This window comes from Apaloderma vittatum, unplaced genomic scaffold (genome assembly GCF_000703405.1).
Source record: "Apaloderma vittatum isolate BGI_N311 unplaced genomic scaffold, ASM70340v1 scaffold6301, whole genome shotgun sequence".
Taxonomy (NCBI): domain Eukaryota; kingdom Metazoa; phylum Chordata; class Aves; order Trogoniformes; family Trogonidae; genus Apaloderma; species Apaloderma vittatum.
In genome coordinates, this window is record NW_009697290.1 from 11,681 (window position 1) to 34,674 (window position 22,994).

At 37.0% G+C, this 22,994-nt stretch overlaps 1 protein-coding gene across 1 annotated transcript in view; it reads right to left on the reverse strand.

Moving 5' to 3' along the window:
- LOC104280043 (solute carrier family 41 member 2) overlaps nucleotides 1–22,994 on the reverse strand; it is a 37,709-nt gene that overhangs the window by 6,955 nt on the left and 7,760 nt on the right. The window contains exons 5-8 of the mRNA XM_009877570.1: nucleotides 17,040–17,187; nucleotides 16,383–16,462; nucleotides 4,240–4,371; nucleotides 3,392–3,540 (exon numbers count right to left, since the gene is read on the reverse strand). Of these exons, the coding sequence (XP_009875872.1) occupies nucleotides 3,392–3,540; nucleotides 4,240–4,371; nucleotides 16,383–16,462; nucleotides 17,040–17,187 (509 nt within the window). The remainder of the gene's footprint in view (nucleotides 1–3,391; nucleotides 3,541–4,239; nucleotides 4,372–16,382; nucleotides 16,463–17,039; nucleotides 17,188–22,994) is intronic.

A 22,994-nucleotide genomic window follows, 5' to 3' on the forward strand; every position in this document is an offset into this window, starting at 1 on the left:
TAGGGAAATTAAAAGAAAAAAATGCAAAACACTTTCTTGGGTTTCTTAAGTCTAGAAACCCAGAACAGTTTTGTTCATAGATAATCAGAGAGAATGCAGATCATAATAATGATATTTAAAGATATCTTTAACTTAGTAAGTTTTAGAAACACTTACAGATTCAATGAAACTATACTTTGTTTTCTTACATAACATATTTCTGACCAATAATAACTAAAACATACTATTGTTAATGTACATCATGTCATATTAATTCCTTATTTCTCATAAATATTTCAATTAAATTACAAGCTGAGGAGACAGTATCTAAGAACATGTAGAACGAAGAGAGAAAAGAAGCTAATAGGCATGGGTGGTGAAAAATCAAAAATCAAACAATGAAAGTATCAGAACTGGAGGAAGATAACTTCAGTAATATTTTATAGAGCTTGCAATGCAAATGAATTTCATTTTATCACTCTGCAAAGAAGATTATTGATGTTTACAGGCACTCTGAAAAAGTCTTGGTCTTGTTAAAATGTATTCATATATGTTAAAAGTTTGCTGTACAGATAATGTGGAATAGCATAAACTGACAGAGGAAGAGAGATATATTGAAGTGACTACCGTAAAATGCTAAATTATTTAACAGCATATTTTACAGTGGACTGAAATAGATCGTTAATTAACAAATTTTAAAGATAGAAATTCATTTTGTTGCTGTTGTTTTTTAATTTAGCATTAATCTTTTAACATAGTGGAGAAAACCAAAATAGGTGGTATATTGCCATAACTATTATTCGGCTACCCTTCCCACCCTTGAGCTCAATACGAGTAAGGAACTGGAAAGGGCAAAGCACTGATATCAAACCTCCTCAAATACAGGACTGTCCATAATTAATTCTCTCTGTTCCATTAAATTATCGTCTACCACATCAAACATAAAAGACAGAGCCTGCATGAGGGCCTGTAATTACAAGGCATGTAATTTTTGACATTCATTTTCATATGCCTTCCATATAATATGAAAATAAATGAAAGTTTAATATAGTACCAAAAAAAAGCCCTAAAATGCAGATTTCTCACTGCCCTAAAGTCTGTCAATGGACCTATTTTGTTGATAATCGAAATGACAATAATTAGCTGTGAGGTTTTTCAGTTTTACAGCAGAAATGGAGAAGTTCTCACTGGGAGGACAAAAATATTTAAAAAAACTGGAAAAATGAGATTAGTAGATGTTGGCTTATGCCAAAAGAAATGCCAGCTTGAAAACTGTTTTTTACTATATCCAGGTGCATGAATGATGTCACTGAAAAAAAAGGGAAGAAGGAGAATGTACGAATATTTAACTGTTTTCCTTGAGAAAGGAGAAACCTAAAGCATATAACTACAGTAGGGAAGTGCTCAGACTGACAGGCTAACAAAACATGTTCATGTTTTAAGGGTTAGAGCAAGAATCATCTCTCCAAAAATTTTAAACCTGCTCTGATTAGAGGTATGTATAATCACCACTAGAAAAATGCCACAATAATTAAAATGGGGAAAAGAATCTATTAAATATTTTCAAGTGTTAAAAAACATGGGGTTTCAAATTATAAAACTGTCAAGATCCATGAGAAGTTACAGTGTGCAATACTATTGCTCAGTTTCAAAGTAAATACATCTCAAACTACCTGTTATGGCTAAAGACAGAAGATAAAGAGGAAAAAAATCTATAAAAAAAAGCTCTATGATGTCTGCTTTATAGGTGAAAACCCAATAAAATCGAGTGTGGCCTTAGGGATGGCAGGGGAGATGCATGACTGCAAAACTGAATAATCAAACCTTGAATTTTTAAAAATCGACTTTTTTGTGTGTGCGTGTGCCGATGATGAGTCTGAATTACCGTATGATCCGAAAGTCCTGCCGTAGCACTTTGACTTGGTTTTCAGCCGGACTTCTGCATTTCTCACATCTTACCCTACCCTTTGCTGCTGAAGAAAAGGTTTGTGTCCCGAAAACACTTTACAATTGAAGTTCTGTGAGCAGGAGGACTGTATGGATTTCAAATGGATTTATGAATTTAGGTTGATTCCCATGCCAAATCTCTGAAGTCTAATAACAGCTGAAATCACAGATCTACCTTCAGCAGAGGCATTAACCCCTCCTAACCTGCTTTTGTTAAGCTTATAGGAACTTAGTATCACCGAGAGTGCTGAGACTGAGAAAAACTTGACTGAAATGGGCTAAAGGAAATGGGCTAAAAGTAATTAGAACGGAGATCCAGACAGCCAGAACAGACAGGGTGAAGGAACAGCATCATTTCTGCAGGAAAACACATTATAAAAGAGGTGATAAGGCTGGAAACTAGGAATGTTATGTAAGAGGAAAATGAAAAGTAATTTGTAACTATTAGTATGACATTCTCATTTGCAAAGGTTGAAACATTACATTCCTACAAAAAATATAAAATTTCCATATGAAATTAAAATAGTAACAGTTTTTTAAACCTATATTGAGTGTGATAAACACAAAAATACAATTCAGAACATTAGAAATCGTAATTTTTACTAGAGATGACTGATGATAACGTTGTTGTCAATTTAGAACTAAATTGGCCACATTGTTAGAAGTAGTATGCGTATTTAACTTACGGATATTTCAACTGCATTTTTATTGTGTAACACAAACAATTTTTCTTTTAAGGTATAATGAAATATTACAGTCAATTCAGTCAAGTTTTAGCTAAAAATTGGCTGTGGATTTAATAAACACATTTCATTTTGTAGTACTGATTTCTCTAAGTGAAATTATTTCACTTCAAGGCATTGCTATTTCAAAAGGCATCTTTCAAGAACTGTGCTTGCTGGGTGTGAAAAGGCCACTAGGTAAAACCTGCCAAAATAATGCAACCGTGTTTGACAGTCAATGCAACTCCAATTTCTTGTACAGTGATCACTGTCAGACTAATCCCAATTTTACTAAGTATTAAGAATGCGCCAAGCAAGCCATAACATTCTCATCTGCTGCATCTTTGACTATGTTAACCAAAACAGTAATGTGAATTACGAGATTTTTTTTTGAGAGTTTTCCTTGATGTAATCATTATTCATAAATGCTGCTTTTCTTTCTCTCCATCTCCCCTCTAGTTGATTAAAATGACGGGGGTTTTGGATGAAATGATTCCAAGAAGCATGTGAAAGAGAAAGTGGAAGATGCATGACTGAGAAATTACGCAGTCAAGTGTCTTCTGAAAAGCACTCACACTACAGACACACCTGTGCAAGCTGTGTGCATGTGGCGATAGATAGTCACTTCAAAACTAACCCATGCCTTCCTGTAATATTAATGAGATTTCAGAAATCAGATAAAACATATTTTTCTCCAAGAACTCGATTTTATACAACCCTTTTCAAACTGTACTTGCTCTTACCTGTAGCAGAGCTGCAAACAAGTATACTGCTATAAAGATCGGAGTTAAGGAAGTGTGGCCGCTTTTCATTAAGTGGATAGTGTACAAGAAAATCAGGTGTCCAGGAATCACCAAAAGAAGCAGAACTTGGGCTGATTTGTTATTTACGCCTACAATTAAAAAAAATAAAATCAGTTAAGCTCTTCAATTACTATACTAGATTTTTATTAATTTCAATATAAAAAGCAGTTTCAGAATTCCACAGCATTGACTATTATGGAACAGCAGACATTATTTGTTCTTAAAAACCTTGAGAATTTTCACAGGGCGAAAAAAAGCCACCTCTAGTGTCTCCCAGAAAAGTTAAGCAAGGCTCTTGCAGAAGAGGATGCAAACTGCTGTCACTCTGTACTCATGTAACATCATCTACTTTTTTGGAGCTGCAGTTTTTCCTAAAGGCTCCCTAGGAAAGAGAATGTTTTGGATACCATATTCAAGATATCCTCAAAAGTGCCTTATATTTCTAAAACGTAATCCCACATTTACTATTTTCTTATCTGTTCCAATTCATTTCACAGCAGTGTTGACACACCCCTTTTCACCACAGTTACTACCTTACTGGGAAAGGGGGCAATACAGGGGAGAGGAATAAGCTCTGAAGCAAGAACCTAGAAAGAAAATGACAAATGGGAAATGGAATGTAGGGACTTGGCTTAGCAGCATATAAAATATATAAAATACTATAAAACTTGGTCCAAATAGGAGGTGGGTTTGAACTTTTGGAGTCAAATGACAAAGCTGAGGAGCAGATAAACAAGGGAAAGAAAGGAGACATGAAACAGTAGTTTTAACAATTAACTAGTACATACCTGTACCATAATAGGTCCTGCACGGATAATAGCAACCCTTGGCTTCTTCTGGCAGCTCTCCAGGAATGCTATGTAAATGGAGGTAGGTAGAAATTCTGCTAGCTTGAATAGCTACTAGATTGCCACCAATACCTGAAAAACAAAAGGGAACAAGTGGTAAATTTTCAACTACTTTTTTCTTCTAGTAGGGAATATTTTTGCACATTTACAAACTGTTTAATACAGTCCCCTAGAAACAAAACTCAAAAAGAGAACCTCATTTACAATGTATATTAGTTACAGACAGGCTAACATCAAGCATTAAAACAAGTCAATAAACTTGGGCTACAATTTGGTCTGTCACTGGATATTTCACTTCAATCTGGTCTACCTCTGGATATTTCACTTTGGCTGTTTGCAGAACAAATATCTGTGGTCACCAGAAGACACTATTTGCCAAATCCTTTTGGTGACTGCGGAGTGGTTGAGACAAAGATCTAATACTGAGAACTTAGAGAAGATTTCCTGCCTCATCACTGATTAAAGACAGATAATGGCTGAAGCTTGCAAGGAATGAGGACTTTTAAGCAAAAATCTTCAAATACAAATCAGGAAATGAGGTATTAGAAAAAAACATGGAGTTGGCAGAAAGGAATTTTCATCAAATTTACCTGCATCAAGAGATACAGGGACAAAATATGTACTACAAAAAGGTTGAGTCAATGTTTGCAAGGAAAATTAAAGTAACAGTAGCTTTTTTACAGATGTACTACAGAAAGAGAAGTAAAATAATGGGTTTATCTAAACTGAAAAAGAGGTTTAAACAGTTTAAAACCAACCAAGTAGCACCCAAATCCTGTTCTTTAACTGAGAACAAGTTTGAGGTTTCTGACTAATGGGAACGAGGTGTGGAAAGGGAGGCAGAAATAAAATTAATGATCAGTGCAGTACATTTGGATGGGGATCAGATAATTTCTATGACTGAATTACAAAAAAAGCTGTTATGTAAAACTGCTTCTTAATAGAGTTACAAAGCTGGGGATGGTGCCATATGACTAGAAAATATAAAATAGTTTTAGCTTACAAAAGATGGTATAAAAACAATCTGGGTAACTATAAGCAGGCTAACAACTGCAATAACTGATATATTTAAAACAATATTAAATGAAAAAATTAGTAAATTCTTCCCTCACTGTATCTCTTCTGTCTATATCCCTTATAGCACTACAAGAAGAAATAAAAGAACTAAAAAGGTCTGGTTTTCAGGGTATGTTTTGAGGTTTGTAGCAATGCAACCATAAATCATGTTGGCACAAAAAAAAACCGATTTCAACTATTTGCTAGGATGTATGCAATTTCCTCTTGTGACTGATAATCATTTGCCTCAACAAATTCAGACAGTCAGAAATAGGATAAATTATCACATTTTTCCCTAAATAACAAGGGAAACAGAGTGAGAGAAAAGAATTAAGGAAAACTGATATTTGCCCATTTGAAATGGCAATAAAAAACTGTCTGGACAGCAGAGACATGGACAAATCTATTAAAGAAGGTATAAGGTTGGTTGTCAATCCTTTGATGGATAGCTATTAACCACAAATCTTTTTACTTTTATAACCATTGTTTTGAGTAAGTATGCCCCAAGCCCTGTTGTACATGTACATAACAAGAAAAATGATTGAAAACTATTGAAAACGATTCTAAAACAAACTGACCAGTCATGGGACATTGATAAAAGGAGGTGATAACCTGCTCTGCAGAGGAAGCTGAGGTGCTAACCATAAGAGCCAGTGCTGAGTGGGATTTCAAGAGTTGTACCATTTTCTTTTCTGTTTTGATTGCAGCTAAGTTGAATATCTACAATCTATCTGAGGTAACTGGAAAGGTCATATTCATATTATGACAAAGCTTAGGAGTAGGTAAACAAGCTAAAGAAAGAACAGGAGACATCAAACGGTAGGTTTAACAATTAACTAATACATACCTGTAACATAATAAGTACATATATAGTAAGTAAAATAATATATATTAAGCAAATATTATATATTTTACACATATATATAATATATATATTAAGCAAAATAATAATAATTAAGCAAAATAATTAAGCAAAATAATTTAAAATTTCATTTGGTCTGAGTCTCAATAATCTCAGTGGCATGTTTTTAAGTCATAGAAGATAGACAGGTGTACTGAAGTGAAAAAACTTCCAAAATTCATTGATCTGCTCAGTCTCAACCAGTCGACAACATATGGTGATGGACAGCAGCAATCACACTGCCTTTTAGTTCTGTCCATTCATCTACCAATTCTTCCCTCTAATTATTTTTGAACCTTTGGGGCAATTTCAACCATATCTGACCAAAGGATAAAGATATTAACTACCTCCAGTCATAGAATCATAGAATCATTAAGGTTGGAAAAGACCTCTAAGTTCATCAAGTCCAATTATCTACCCAACACTACCATGACTACTACACCATGTCCCGAAGTGCCACATCTACATGGTTTTTGAACATCTTCAGGGATGGTGACTCCACTACTTCTCTGGGCTTCCTGTTCCAATGCCTCGTCACTCTTTCAGTAAAGAAATTTTTCCTAATATGCAATCTAAACGTGCCCTGGTGTAATCTGAAGCCATTTCCTTTTGTCCTATTGCTACTAACTTGAGAGAAGAGAGCAACACTCACCTCACTACAACCTCCTTTCAAGGAGTTGTGGAGAGCAATAAGGTATCCCCCGAGCCTCCCTTTCTCCAGGCTAAACAACCCCAGTTTCCTCAGCACTTCCTCATAAGATTTGTCCTCCAGACCCCTCACCAGCTTTGTTGCTCTTTTCTAGACCCGATCCTCAACATCCTTCTTACACTGTGGTGCCCAAAACTGAACATGGTACTGAAGCTGTTTTTGATACAGGCCAGGATGCTGTTGGCCTTCTTGGCCATCTCCGCACCCTGCTAGCTCATGTTCAGCCATCTGCCCATCAGCCCCTGTATTGGGTCAGGCTGAGATGGAGTTAATTTTCCCACAGCAGCTCTCACAGTGCTGTGTTTTTTGGAGTAGTAGCTAGAAGGGTGTTGATAGCACCCCGGAGTTTTGGCTACTGCTGAGCAGTCCTCACACAGCACCAAGGCTGTGGTTTTCCAACATTTCTCCAACAGTAGGGGGCCAGCTGACCCAAACTGGCCAAAGGGGTATTCCATACCATATGACGTCAGCTCAGATAAAAAAGCGAGAAGGAAGAGGGAAGCGGGGGGGCATTCGCTGTTTGTGTTTGTCCTCTGGAACAACTGCTACACATATTGGAGCCCTGCTTCCTGGGAAAGTGGTTGGACATTGCATGCTGATGGGAAGTGGAGAATAATCTTTATTTGGCTTTGCTTCCGCACACGGTCTTTGCTTTTCTACTGTATTAAACTGTTCTTATCCTAACCCACAGGCCTCTTGCTATATTTTCCCTCTCCCCTGTCCATCTAAGAAGGGGGAGTGATAGAGTGGCTTTGGTGGGCTCCTGGCCTCAAGCCAGGGGCAAAGCACCACATGCCTCCAGATTCTTTCCTGCCAGGCAAGTATGATTAAATAAGCTAATGACAAGGAAACAGCGGATAGATAAATAAAGACTTGAACCTGTGCCCTCACTGAGACAAAAGCAGTAATATGAACTGTACAGTTAAAGGCATAAGCATGTCAGTTGACAGTCAGCATCTTGCTTGGACCTAGGCATGATGCCTCTTGCTCAGCCAGTAGTTCAGTGACACAGAAGAGGAACAATGAGGTTGTGGAAAGCAGAGGGAGAAGAAAAAGAACGTTGTGACCAGTGAGTTTTGCAGGGACACATGGCCGCAGGGAACACTGGGGGCTGGAAGTGCTACCCGGTGCTCTAAAAACTCGGGATACAAAACAGCACGGAATCAGGTTTCGTTACTGAGTCATTAATGACTTGGATAAAGCTGTGCTTGCATTGAATGAATCACTTCAATATGTACAGCGATATTCAGTTTGTTTTGTAACAGCGTTTACTGTGCATGTGAAGTTATCTCGGCAGTATCAGATTAATCAGATCCCTACAAGAACCAAAACATGGATAAAACTGTGCAGGTTCACAAGACGTCAATATACAAAATTGATAGCTTCTCTGAATGCGTGAAAAGGTCATGTACTCAGTAGCTGCTCATATTATGAAAATCTCTGTAAACATATGAGGACTGTTTCCAGAAACATTTAAGTCGGATATTTTTTCCCCTCAAAAACAGTATTGCAGTCACCACAGCAAATTACAATAAAGACTATCTTTGTTAGCTTTTCATTCTCGTGCAAACTACAACACAGAGGAAAATAATTTCTTTCAAGAGTAAAATCCTGCAACTGGTAACTGTTTAACTGTTTACAGACATGTTTAACTTTGGAGTGCTACTTTATCAATAGCAGAAGAGGCATGGTCTGCTAAAGCATGAAGGACATCATGCTGACTTACAACATTAAAAGAAAATTTAAAAATCGTCATTATATTGAGCCAGTTAAGGACTAAGCAAGAACACTTCTTAAAATTATCACAGTTCTTTTTTGTCTAACAAGCACAGAAAATCATATTCAAAATAGAGTCAAAACTATGTCATGTATTTGCAAATAGGCCTACAGGCGTGATTCTATTAATCATTATCTGGAAAAATGGATTTTTCTATTAATAGAAGTAACCATGCTATTCGGAAAAACACATTAAATGTACTTTACATCAATGCATCTTAAAGAATACTTCAAAGCAAATCTGTGTCTCATAACTCTCATTATAGGTAAAAAAACAGAATATAAGTGAAGCTGGATGGGTGTTGCTGATGCAGATTAGTTTGAGGCCATCCAATGTGCTGTGTAACATACTGAGTTGGTTTTTTCCTCGGATCTTATGCCGCATGTTTTGATAAACAGGGTAACGTTTTCCAGGGAAAACTGTGAGGAGAGGCTGATAAACAGAGGACTGTACTGCCATTCAGAGAGTACCGTATAGGCTGAAGAGCTGGGCTGAGAGCAATCTCACAAAGTTCAACAAAAGGAAATGCAAAGTCCTGCATCTGGGTAGAAACAACCTCATATATTAGTACAGGCTGGGGGTTGACCATATGGAAAGCACCTCTGCAGAGAAGGAAATGGCAGTCCTGGAGGACAAGAAGTTGACTCACCTCCATGGCCAAGCACCATGGGCTGCATTAGGAAAAGCAACACCAGCAGGCCAAGAGAGGGGATGCTTCCTCTGGACCCTGCACACACACCTCTGGAGTATCATGTTCATTTCTGAGCTCCCCAGTACAAGAAATGGACTTACTGGAGTGAGTCCAACACAGGGCCAGAGACAGAACTGGACAACCTGCTCTAGTGGACCCTGCTCAAGCAGGGGGTTGGACTAGATCTCAAAAATGTCCCTTCCAACCTAAATGCTTCTATGATTTTATAAAAAGGTAAATAATGCTGCCTCTTCCTCCCACCTCTATTTCACCTGTGTTTCAAATTAACAGAGCAAGTACTACTTGCTTATTGCTTTTGAGGAACAGATGTATCCATCTAACCTTAGTCAAGGACTCTAAATTTTGAGTCTTGAGCAGAAAAGTTACTTGTCTTCCCGTGATTTTTCAAGGTAGTTCACTATCTGTCAGACACTGTTTGGAGCCCCTTGCTCAGGGTTTTAGTTTATCTGCAGGAAGGCCAGGCATCCAGAGTCAAGTTGTTCCAAAGCCAAAGTTCACAGCAAATGTAACCCTCTAGGTTGCATAGTATCCCAGCTGTACTCCACGGGTAGAACTGGTATAAATTACAATGCAGTTGAATAATAGGACTGTTCTTCCTCTCATACTCCTAGTTTGCCCACGCAATTCCCGAACTGATTTTTCTTGTAAATCTATCAAGAGAAGGAAGGCAAGAAGATTCTCACTTTTGTGTGCTCCTGAGTACAAAATAAGTCAGTTTTGTGAATTAGTCTTTTTGGAGTTCAAAATCAACATTTTTGGATGTCATTTGTATTACAAAAATTAAATGAAAAGGAAGGAAAAGATTCTCAGTTACAACAGTGACCAAAAGCTCTAAATTTCTGAATAAAGTTGTATCTTTCAGAAAATTCTAGATCAATTTTTGCCCTGACCTCTCTACCATTAACTTCAAAAAAATCACATTTTATGCAAATGAAATCGATTAGAAGCCTAGCTTAACTATCTACCTTTTTATGTTGATTTGTCATCCATATGTGTTTTATCTTCCTTTTTACTCTAGTATTTCTTTTAATACTTAAAAATATTTGGTGGAAAACAGTTGAAAATCATTAGCTTTTCCTATATGGATGGGTTTTTAAGAGAAGTCTTTGAGACAACATCATACATGCAAATTATTACATTTTAACTTTGATTTTACTTATAAATAATTTCTTTCCTATGCCTAATAAAAAATTGTTCCTTGACTGTCCAAAATATTCTTGAAATAATTGTGTTGTAGAAACTAACGATTAGCAAAATCTTCTAAAAAATTTACAAGTAAGACTTAAAAGACAGAACATACATCTATAATAGTAAAGAAAACGCAGATTTTCATGTACAGGTTAGCAATTAAAAAGTAGTAAAACTATCACCCAATAACGCATCAAGAAGTAAACATGCAAAGTCAAAATCCTCCTCCTTTTTTCATGCTAAAATAAAGACTGTACTATAAAGTTCTCATACAATATAGGTGCCTTCTGAGACTATCACCTCCTATCCAGGACACAGAAAAATTAATTTGCTACCCAGCTAAATTGCTTTACTACATACAGACACACTAATGTTTAGAGAGGCAAATTTCAGATGCTCAACTGTCTGAGACAACAGTTATCTTCCAATCAAAGCCCTACTCTGTTGTGTGAAACTTGACAGTAAAACTATGCTCTAAGAGATTAAAATACACAGTTATTAAAAAATTTTTTTTTTGAGAAGGAATGGTTTCTAGGTATTTTTTTTTCCAAAACAACTTACAGCAAAAGATGTATGAAAAAGTTGAAAGTCTGTCATTCAATTTATCCTACTATTAGATAAAAAAGGCATGGTTTGGGGAATGTATTACATAAGCTTAACTTTCATCTCTCAGATAACAGACATACAGTAAGTTGTGTGTTAAATTTTCTCATATGGGTTTCTCATATTCCTTGATCCACATTTATTGCCTCCAGATATCAAATGCTCTTTATAATATGCACAGACAAAGAGTAAGAAATACTACAACAGGTTTGTGTTACTCAGAAATGCAAAGCATTTCTGATTTTCAGGTGTTTTCAGAATTAATTTGCAGAATCTTCATTCTACAAGATGCATAAAAAATCGGGTAAAGTCTAGCAACATGTTGGTTATTATGCAGTAACACCTGAAATGCAAATACTTAGAAGATATCTCACAATGTTTCGTCTAAGCATACAAGGAAAATGGAGCGGGAAGTGGCTCTATCTGGTAACTGCACCTTAATTCATTTCTGCAGCATGTTCAGAAGCATATAATTGTCTAAGGTATTATCTTTTTTTTCTGCACAAAAGGAACTCAGTTACTTGCAAATTGCAATTCCTGAGCCAATTTCAACATGCTGTGATGCTCTAAGAGGATTTGCAAATTTTAACCATCTCATCCATTAGAAAACATAAAGATCAGCTTGGGTATCTAGACTGAGGCACAGCCGTGCTTGGGCTGACTTACTGTATTCAGACCTTCAGTACCTCAAACACAGACACCTAAATCTCAAGTAGTTTCTAACTACCACAATGGCTGAAACCACAAAATTATTTATTGATTTATTTTACAAAGCAGAGTTAAAATTTAACCCAACCAACCACAGAACTAAAAATAACTATTCATCTCAAAAAAATTTGTTCAATGGGAAAAATGGAAAAACGGCTGTGAAATGCTTCTGGCCACCACCAGTAAAGCTGACTATAAATGCCTGTCTGCATAGGAACTATTTTAATAGTCTTGGCAAATATTCGCAGTTATTGTTAATAGGGGTAAGAACCTTTGAGGTTGCTCAAATTCCAGACCAATATTTCTTAAACCCAAAGATTTATGGCTCCACGCTGTGTGTCATATGTGAAAAAAGTAACTCGTCTCACATTTAATAATACGCAGACTATCCAGATAGGACCTGGTTGAAAGCTACTTAATGGCACACACAGGAAGCCTTTGAGATATGGTAATTGTCACTGAAAAAACCAACAGTGATAGCTTCAAAACCTGGCCAAAATTACACAGTCCTCAGAAATAAAAAAACTCCAAAACAATAGCTTACAATATCTCTTTCAGGTTTCCCCAGTTTCTTTCAGGTTTTCATTGTCATAGGAGCAATAAACTTTAAGGTAAGAGGAAGGAAAAGGCATCTTAAAAGTGTTTGGAGGTGAAAGCCTTCAGCTCCTTTCACTACTTAGGCTTACAATGAGAATTCCAAGACCAGGAAAGCACTGGTAAAGAAAGCTTTCTGCAACAGCAATATTTAAAAAGCCATCTGTTAAGTGGTCTTGCACAACTTTTATGTCAGCAAATGAGTGTCAATAGATATGCTTTTTTAACTGAAAGTTTTCCTAACCCCTAGTTTACTATACTGACCAGCAATATCGAAAGGTGCCAGCAGAATTATGAAGCCCAAGAGAGGCTAATTTAAGAGCAACCAAAAAAAAATCACCTACCTACAATTTCCTTTTCCAGGAGGCACACCATAAAACAGGCCCACTCTGCAACTTCTACACATAACGGATTTTCTCTGTATTTTCCCCAAGAGAAATGTCTCTATCCTTAGAATTCTAAGGGTTGAGGGGGTTAGCACATGCACATACAACACTTGCACATTACTTCCCTCTGCTCTTTGCAGATGAGGGAAAACCAGAATAATCTCAGTGCTTCTGTTGTTGCCCAATGGTGCTGTGAAAAGCATTATTGCTATTGGTAGTAACAAGCCAGGAGCCTTAGGCTAGCTTTACTTTATGCCTCTGTCGCAAGACTTCTAGTCTTGGGCTGTTGTTGGGACCTTGCTATGAGCTCCAAAATGGAGCTTGGTATGAGGTTTCTCTTCTTTCAGTATAGAGTTTAAGTCTGGGATAATAACAGAGGTCCTGGAAATATAGATTATAAACAACTCATCGATGGTCCTTTACTAGTCACTGAAGAAGTTCAAGTTTTGAGAGTTGGGAGACTATTTTACGTGTAACAAGAAAAGGAAGAGCTAAGCATGAAGAATCCAGATGGACAACAGAGCAAGGCACCTGCTGAGGCTTGGAAATAACATTCTTAGGCACCGCACAGTAGTCCAGGGGGCAGATGACAAAGGCTACGAACAGTCTAGTAATACAAAACTTTCTATGAAAAAGCAACATTTTGAATGTGGGTGGTACAATCATCACAGGAATCATCACCACAGGACCAGTGTGGGACTGCCACAGCTACAAGCATGCCTCTTGCTATCCCTGCTTTCTTGAAGGACTCTCTCTCCCTGCCCTAAGCTTTTCCTCTCTTCCACCTGCCTAACTCTTCAAGGATCTTTTGACCTGTCAGCAAAGCATCCAGGGCTACATACAGCTTTTAGCTAGTTGTTTTTCTCTATAGATAGTTAAAAAGATCGCGTGTTGCCTTAATTCTGTTGATAAGCTTATGAAAGAAAATACAAACCAAAATGGCACAGCTCTCTGTTTCTCTAGAGACGTGTTTATAGTAAGCTGTAGTTCTTAGCAACTAAAATTTTTTCCTTAAGTCCAATCATTAGCTAAAAATGTTAAGAAGGTAAAAGGTAAACACGCAGGTAATCCAGATTTCACAGCCAATTTCTGTGAAAGAAAATGACCTTGACTAGGATGCATAGTTCCACTTACAAGAACAGTCCATAACTACTACAGGATAAAAGACCATCGCCATTGCAACACCTGGTAGGAGCACAAGGCCTTGAGAAAGGCATATATGCTTGAGATCTGTATCCGCTGTAGGCAGCATGCATAGAATAAGTGAATTCTATAGAGCAATTCCAGAAGTGTTCTGGTACTGTATTGGAGCAGAAATAGAAGTTTAAGTGGAAACAGTAAGAAACAACCTCCAGGCAGTTTTTGGCCTTTGTAACCAAGGGATGTCACCTAGGAAAGCAGGACCACTGGTAAGAGAACTGTTTTGAGTACACCTGCCTAAAAACAAAAACATAATCATAGAATCACAGAATGGCCTAAGCTGGAAGGGACCTTAGAGATCATTTTAATCCAGCCTCCCTGCCACCAGGGACGCCACCTCTCGACTAGATCAGGCAACACATGGGGACCGAACGGGAATCAAACCCGCAACCTTGGCGTTGTTATACTCTTCTCTTAGGAGTTTGGCTGTTACCAAAAAGGACTTTTATAAGAAAAGTTATAGATGTAAAGCACAAAATAGTTGAAGATCAACGTGTCTGCCTTGCTCTTTAGGTATCTGGAAATCAAAACCAGAAACACACAAAAGGCAGATGCAAGTACTTGTTATTTTGAATTAATACAAAGGCTAGGCACAGGCAAGGACGTATAAAGGCTGAGTGTAAAAATTAATTTACAGTTAGCAAGGAACACAAGTGGCAACACAGAAAGGTTTCATATTAAAAGTAAGAAGAAGGGAAAAGTAGAACTTAAAGGGAGAAGAACTAGCAACATGCTCTATGGAGGACTGAAATACTCAGTTCCTTTTGTCTATTGCCTTCATAAAAATGGTGATAATCTGATCACAAACTAGTATGTATTAGTGCCTCAGGGTAAGCTAAATTTAGTGCATCCTTAGAGAGCTAGATGAACTATCAGTGTTCATTTTTGAAAACTGATTATCTCAGAGGTTAGAGAATACCAGAGGGCTGTAATGGGGAAAACAGAAAATTTATCTTTTAAAAAGACCAAAATCGATGATCCAGGGAATCTGTATATCAGTGAAATTTATATATTAAAGCAAATTATAAAAAACTCCAATTTAAGCATCTAGAAGATATGAAAGCTGTAAAACAAGAACTAATGTGAATTTGTCAGGAACGTGCTTCCATCGAAACAATACAATTTCCTCCTCTAACTGAAGAGCTAACTCTCCAATGCAGTTAGGCTTATCAAAATGTTTTGGTGCTATTCCATGCTACATTTCCATTAGCAAATTCTGGAAAATTAATTATATCAGGACAAAGTGGTTCAAAACTAAAACTCAGTGTCTACATTAACATTTTATTATCTAGGTGCAAAACAAGGGGTCATCATTAATTTAACTGATATCTTAGAAAACACAATAGATTGTATCTATATGGAATTTGCAATGGCCAAGTTAAGTCAAAAGCACTTTGTAAGCCAAAAATTAGAAGTCAGAATTGTCTTGGCAATTGGAAAAATGGTTTAAAAAATAAAAAAATACATAAGAGTGCAAAACAATGTAAGAAATCAAAGTGAGTAATGCAAAAGGGGAAAAGAACAGCAGGGCAGCAATACAGTGGGAACATATCTGGTGTTTATAATTATTGCAAACTAAATATGTATCAACCCTGTAACACTGCCGTGGAAAAAAAAGCATTTTCAAACTGCATCATTCTAATAGGCTATTAACTGTTCTTACAAAATTTGCCTTGCTGTAATCATATGACAGAACACTTAACTGAAGGACTAAATTTTCACAAATAGATTCTTACACATCTGGAAAAATGCATACCAAGCATGGGAAACAACATATATTTTTCTTGAGAAATCTGCTTATTTGTCTGTAGCAGCCCTGTTAGTTCTCTACCTCTATGTACATTACATGTAAATAGTAAATTACTGTTTTGAAAATGTCCTTGAATGTTCATAAGAAAATACTTTGAAATTATATTTTATCTACATTTTCCTCAGCCATAACCATTTTGATATAATATCTGATCATTTAATATTTGAATACATTACAATATTTACACTTTCAGTTTCTTAATGCCTACTTTAGGCTCCTATTTCTCACATTCCTTGTCATGGTTTAAAGGTTCTAGTAACTAAGATCAGGAAGCACTCCTTCGGTGTTCATATAAACAACTGTTGACACCAAAATCAAAAGCTGAAATTAGTATACAAGATGCTAATTAGCATAACAAAAAATTACTGCAATAAAACTTTTCTCAAACCAAGGCATATCAATTGATATACAGAAGCACGCAAACCTGTCATAGTCTTACCATTAATTACTGGGGTATAAACAACAATTCCAACCAAATTAGGATCAGATACAGTTGTGTCCAGAATAAGGCCACCAATACTGAAAAACAAAGTACAGTGCTTAGAATAAGGCAAGCAGACACAGTAATGAGTATCTAAAAACTATTTTAGCAATCTGTCCTAGAACATCTTCAAGCTACAATTTTCTTCTCATCTCTCCCTCCACCTCATTGCCTTGTTCTCAGCTACAGACTAACACCGCTGCAGTTATTTAGATAATAAAATCGACTTCTTGCATAACAAAGGCCAATAGCATTTCAGCCAATCACTCCACTTTTAAGATCCATGACTTTCCTTGGATTAAATAATCTCTTAGATCAGTGTATGATCTTGATTGGAAGCAGCAGCAGACAGAAGAGCTCACCATTTCCTTCACTTCATAGGGTGCACTTCTGCTCAGTCACTGGAACAGGCTACTGCCGGCTCCCCCACTCATTCCCACCTGCCGCTTGACTTTGCAACTTCCACACGTTGGGAATATTAAAGTTTATTCACACTCTGCGTTCTAGAGGCTCCTTAAATGTGTTTTTTTTTCAAGTACGATCAGGTGTAAAGTAAGAAATAAAGAAAACCAGGATGACTATCGTATCAAGACAAAGCAAGGCAAATAGACTTACCTGCTTATAATCATGGCAGTTATAACAGGCTCCCATCCTGAATGGAGAACAGTTCTGGTAGCTGGGTGTTTGGCAGCTATGACAATCCCCATCGGAGTCAGAGCCAAAAAAAAGGCACCAACCAAAGGAGATACATAGTAATATGTCTCTAAAATAATAATACAGAAAAACAAACAAACCTGTATTACTTTCAAGACATCCTTATACATTTTTTTTCTGATTTGGAACTCTAAAATACATTACAAGCTACATCATGCAACTGAGGAATTTTAATAGTCTTTATCGCTACAGAAGTTTCAAATACTGCACTAAACAATACGGTTAATATCTGCTGTCTGTGATCACCGCCTCCCATGTTCTCAAGGACAGAACTATGTGTATAAAGAAGGAATTCTGAAGTGGATTTTTGTATGATGCTTTACCATAAAATGCAATAAAGATGTGGAATGTTGAGCATTATTTTGTAACATATCTACAAAAGAAGAAGAAGAAACTGAGTAGATTGAAAATGTGTTTTGTTTACACACAGATACATAGAATATTTACACCTCCTCCTTTCCAAAGCACAAATAGAGTAATCTTTCCAGAAATAGCATATCTAACTGATGCAACCACAATGTGTAATACTGAGACATTTATATCAGTAGTCAGTTGTTCTATAACCAGTCTGAGTTTGAAAATCCAGAGCCACAATTAATTACATAGAAACACAACTGCAAACACCAGTGGGTAGAATCGTAAATCTGAGCTTCTAGGGCAAACAGCTGCCTCCACAGAAAGAAAACCATTTTTTTTCAGATTAGTTGGATTTACAGTCCCATCCACACACAAACTATTACAGTAGTTCAAGACTTCCTAATTCAACAGTTTGGTAAATAATGGAAAATTTATGCTAATGACAAATATATACATATAAACACTATGCAAACATTGTACTTCTACATATACTTAGCTTTATGATAAATGTGGTCATGTATTTTGGGATAATTACATTTTGTCTAAAGTTCCAGAATTTGGACAAGTCTTAATGCAAAATATATTTTAAATTAACAGGCTGAAGTAGTTAATGTAGAACACACAAACACTTTACCAAAGAAGAATATTTAGTATCTAAAAAAGTATTCTCACCCATGTATTATGGCTTATTACGAAGGCTGCAAATTCAAGCAATTGCTACTTTGATGTTATCTTGGTGGAGCTAAAATTAGTCCTGGAAGAACTGCTATAGAGTTTTTGGAAGTTACTATCCTTCTGCATTGGCTGCTAACAACCTCTGCAGCAGAGCCAGCATACTAAAATAACTGTTTACTGGGCAAGCTAAAAGTTGAAATCCATTAGAATGAGCATGAGAAAAGGCTCAAAATTATTTTTTTCCTTTTCCTATCTAACTGTGCTACAGTATATTATCTCCTTCCCTTGTGGTGCCTCTTTTTCCCTGTTTTTCCTCTTTCTGTGAACTAAGAGGTGGGCCTAACGCAGAGTTCTTACTCAGAAGAGTACAGACAATACATGATTCCTTTATTTCGTAACTATAGTTTTGTTTTATCAAACTTAATAAAAAAGACAAATATGTACTGATGCAAAGTTCTGGAACTACTTATTGCCCTGGCAAATACATCCTTCCCTCCACCTGCAATGAAGGAAGATCCCTGTGTGCCCCAGAATTGGTCACATGGAAAGACATCATTAATTCTACAGCTATTTATTTAAAATTTTGAAACCTCTCCCCTTTTTGCCTCCTGCTTTTTTTTTCCTCTTTTTTCTTCCCAAGACATAAATCATACTGTATCCTTGTTACTTTTTCTTTCTCCCTCTCTGTCTGTTCCTCTGATATGGAACCAAGGTGAGGCATTAGCAGGTACCAGACGCCCAACGGCTGATTTAAAGGTCAGAATGAGAGAACAGCTCTAATGTAGTTTAGTAAAATATAAAAGGGCACAAAATGAGTTCCAAGTCTTTACCACATTTTTGGAGAAGTTACCAATTTCATTAAATAGTAAAGTCTGCTGGTCAGCAAAGGTCCTCTCTTGCAAACATTGAACACAAAATACAGACACAAAGGCAAGCATTACCCTAATTGATCACTAGATTTTGAAATTCTTTCACTTGTACATCAACAATGAGCCCACTGTACTCTTTATTACAGGACTTCTACCAACACAGGAAAGGAAATTAAAGTTCAAAAAGATATGCCTTTTACAATAATTTCTTTTTTAAGCCCAATAACAGCTAAAGATCTCATTAGAATGCATTCATGAAAAAAAGGGAGAGTATTTAACTATCTGCACTAGTCTCCAAGCTTGGAGAGCTAGTCTAAGAATACAGCCCAAGAATTATAAAGAATCAGAGGTAAATTGGAAATACACTACTTCAAAGCAACTGGGAGGTATCTGACACTGTTAACGTTACTGACATGCTTTGTCTTCCCAACTCGGATCCAACATGCACAAGAGATAAATGCATATGTTTAACTGACGTTCTGTAAGGGGAAAAAAAAGGAAAGTTTTGAATGAAGTTTTCAGTCTTTATGATCTGAATCAAATGAGGAGCAACACAGATCTCCCCATTTAATGTACCAGATCTTCCTGGTACATTAATGTTCAGGTTCTTCTCCCGGGCAACTGGTGACAGGATGAGAGGGCACGGCCTGAAACTGTGTCAGGGAAGGTTTAGGTTGGATCTCACTTCTTCAAGGAGAGGGTGCTCAGGCATTGGGATGCACTGCCCAGGGAAGTGGTGGAGTCACCGTCCCTAGAGGTGTTCAAGGAGAGGCTGGATGTGGCACTTAGTGCCGTGGTCTGGCCGATGTGGTGGTGTTGGGTCATAGGCTGGACTTGGTGATCTCAGAGGTCTTTTCCAGCCTCAATAATTCTGTGATTCTGTGATTCCTACTCCAGAACTCTCCCCTCGTTGTGCTGGGGGAACAGGAGCCGGGGCCCAGCAGCGGTCCTGGGGAGCCCTCTAGTGCTCTCCCAGCTACTGAACAAGCATTCACAGGCACAGCTCCTTTGAGGGAGTTGTTAAGATAGAAAGAACTGTTAACCTTGTACTATTTAAATTCCGCGTTTGATAGCTTTGCCATTATTTTTAAAGCATTCAGATGAATTTGTAAGAAACTATATATATGATAGTGGCCAACCAAGACGTTTGATTTGGCCCTAGCCTAGATAAGAATGTTACAGTCTTGTCCTCTGCCTCTTCTGGGTAGGTCGTGAAGCATCCTCTCAAACCAAAGGCTGGGAACAAGTGTGTATAGCTAGGCTAGAGACAAGCAGAAAATTTTTACATAAATAATTTCCCCCCTTCCAGTCTCACTATGAAAACAACTCTTCCACTGCAGAAAGGAGTCAGAAACTTACCCTTTGTTTCAGTACATTTGCATAGTTAGGATAATGAATCATAGGGAAAAACAGTTAATTCAGAACATATTTTAGAGGTGAATCCCACCTTCTTCATTCCTAGCCCATAACCTGTGGGTTTCTGTAGACCATTCCCATTGTGCTTGTTATTCTAGCATTGAGAAAGCAAGGAAACAACAAAAAGAACTAAGAACATTTGTGCTGCGTAAGGCCAAAGGTCTTATCTAGTCGATAATCCATGTCTGACTACAGTCAACAGCTTGTGGAAAGAAAGAAAGAAATGGACAAGTTTAGAGCGATACTTCTTTCAGTGTGATCTGACAGCTTCTGCTGTTGCTTGCCTCAAGGACTTCATCACTCAAGTTTCTGTCTGCATCTGTCTGTTCAGTACTCCTCAATGGATTCCTCTCTGATTAATTTATCCGAAGAGTTTTCTGATATCACTTTGGTCCTCTTAATACACCATGGCAGTAAGTTCCACATCCCAATCATGTATCATGTAAAAAGCTTCTTTAACTTTTTTTTTTTTAGCCTGCTTCTTAACCATTTTATACCTCTCCTGAGCTGAAGCTACTCCATGCTTTTATTCCTTGTTCCTATTTCATGGTGCAAATACATGCATCTTGGAAAAAATGCATTTCCAAGGGCTTTGTGGCGTGCTCTTACTTTAGAAAGACTCTCTGTTTCATAAGAGAAAGAAATACAAAGACACTGAACAAAAACGTAAAGAGCAGAAGCAGTTATTTTAGCGGTAACTGGATAATTACATGTATCACCACAAGAGAAATATTTCAGGAAGAGCACATAGGAAGAAAACAGAGTAACTCTCAGAAACTTACTTGAGCACACTAATCCTTCCCCCTACACACTTGTTGGATCTGCTTTTCAACTGCAGTAGTGGTCTAAAATGTGAGTGGCTGTGACACTGTAAAAGTAGCAAAGGCCCCCCTTCAAACTGGTCCCACTTCTTTTTTTATTCCTCTGAGTTACATCAGGCCAGCTGTAAGTAGAGATGTAAATTTCTGGAAATGCGTGAAAGGAAGAAAGCCAAGTTTCTTTCCCCATCTTCTTTCGGGGGTTGAGTACTTTTTGTCTGTTTTTTTTTTTTAGATTAAAAAAACTCCAAACCACAAGGCATGTTTTAGGAAAAACTGAAATATTAGTAGTAGTTACTCCTTTTAAAAAGATATGATCTGTAGTTTATATAGAGCATAAGAAGCAGTACTAGATATAGTCACAAAATAATACACGTTGCTTATTTACACATTGCTTATTTAGCACATTACCTAAGTTTTGCCTGTGGTTACAATTGAAAAAAAAAAAGGAAAGGAGTAGAGGGAGCTGTTAAAAAGATTAAGACTCAGTACTAATGATTTACGATCTTTGAGTCATATAGGCAGTTATATAGAGAACATTACAATGCAAATACATAAGAAACTAATATTTGGAGGGAAAAGATTTAGGAAACAAAATCACCGGCACTAGCATTGGCTAGAGACACCAAATTTCATGAGTAGAGGCTTCCTCTCTGTTTTTCTCATCAGGAGAAAAGACAAAAGAAAGAGAGCCAGTTAGCTCAGCGGGTTGAGTGTGGTGCTGACAAGAATGACAACACCAAGGTTGCAGGTTCGATACCTACTCGGTCCCCACGTGTTGCCTGGTCTAGTCGAGAGGTGGCGTCCCTGCCCATGACAGGGAGATTGGACTAGATGATCTCTAAGGTCCCTTCCAGCCTAGGCCATTCTATGATTCTAAAAAAATCTGTACCAATCTTCTTTTCACTGTAAGTCTATCAACTTCCTTAAAAGAAGTATTTAAATGATGTATTTTAGAAATAGGTTACTTTATGAGAATATAATATAAAGTATGTAAATATAGTTGTGAAATAAACAAAACAATATAAGTTTAAGAAAAACAAAGAAAATATTAATAATGGCTGATACATTTAAGCTGATATCATGTCAACACTTTCCAAACATGAAAAATCAAACACTGAAAACATAAAATCATTGGTTGAAAACTAAGAAACAAAATGGCAAGTCACACCAAGGTAGCTTGAGTCTTACTAAATAGCATTTCTCACTGATGCTGTTACACAAAACAGCCCAAATTCTTACATAAAAAGGCTTGAAAAGTGAGCATAGATGTAAAGAATATATGTGGTGATATCAACGTGTCTCGCAAACCTCTTATGGACAACACAAAATTTGGCCTATGGTATACTATAATTGTCTACAATTATGGCTTTTAAACACCAGAGACTTTAACTAGTTTCTACAGAAGGAGTCAGCTGCAGTAATAATTTAACTTTAAACATTATTCTGAACATTTTTCTCCTCCTGTGAGGACATTTTTTCACACTTTTTATTTCTTCATGGAGGAAATGAAGAAACAGGAGGAAAAAGACTGATTTTTTTAGTCACTCATTCTCATTTTCCATTCTCTTCTGTGACAATCAAGCACTTCATTCCATCAGCTACTATCCAGGCATGCTTCTAATAATAACTAAAAGCACATTCATTTTTAGCAGACATTGTGATGATGAACTTTCTTCAGTAGTCCGCTCCTTTAAGAGAGTAGAATTTAGATGGTAGAG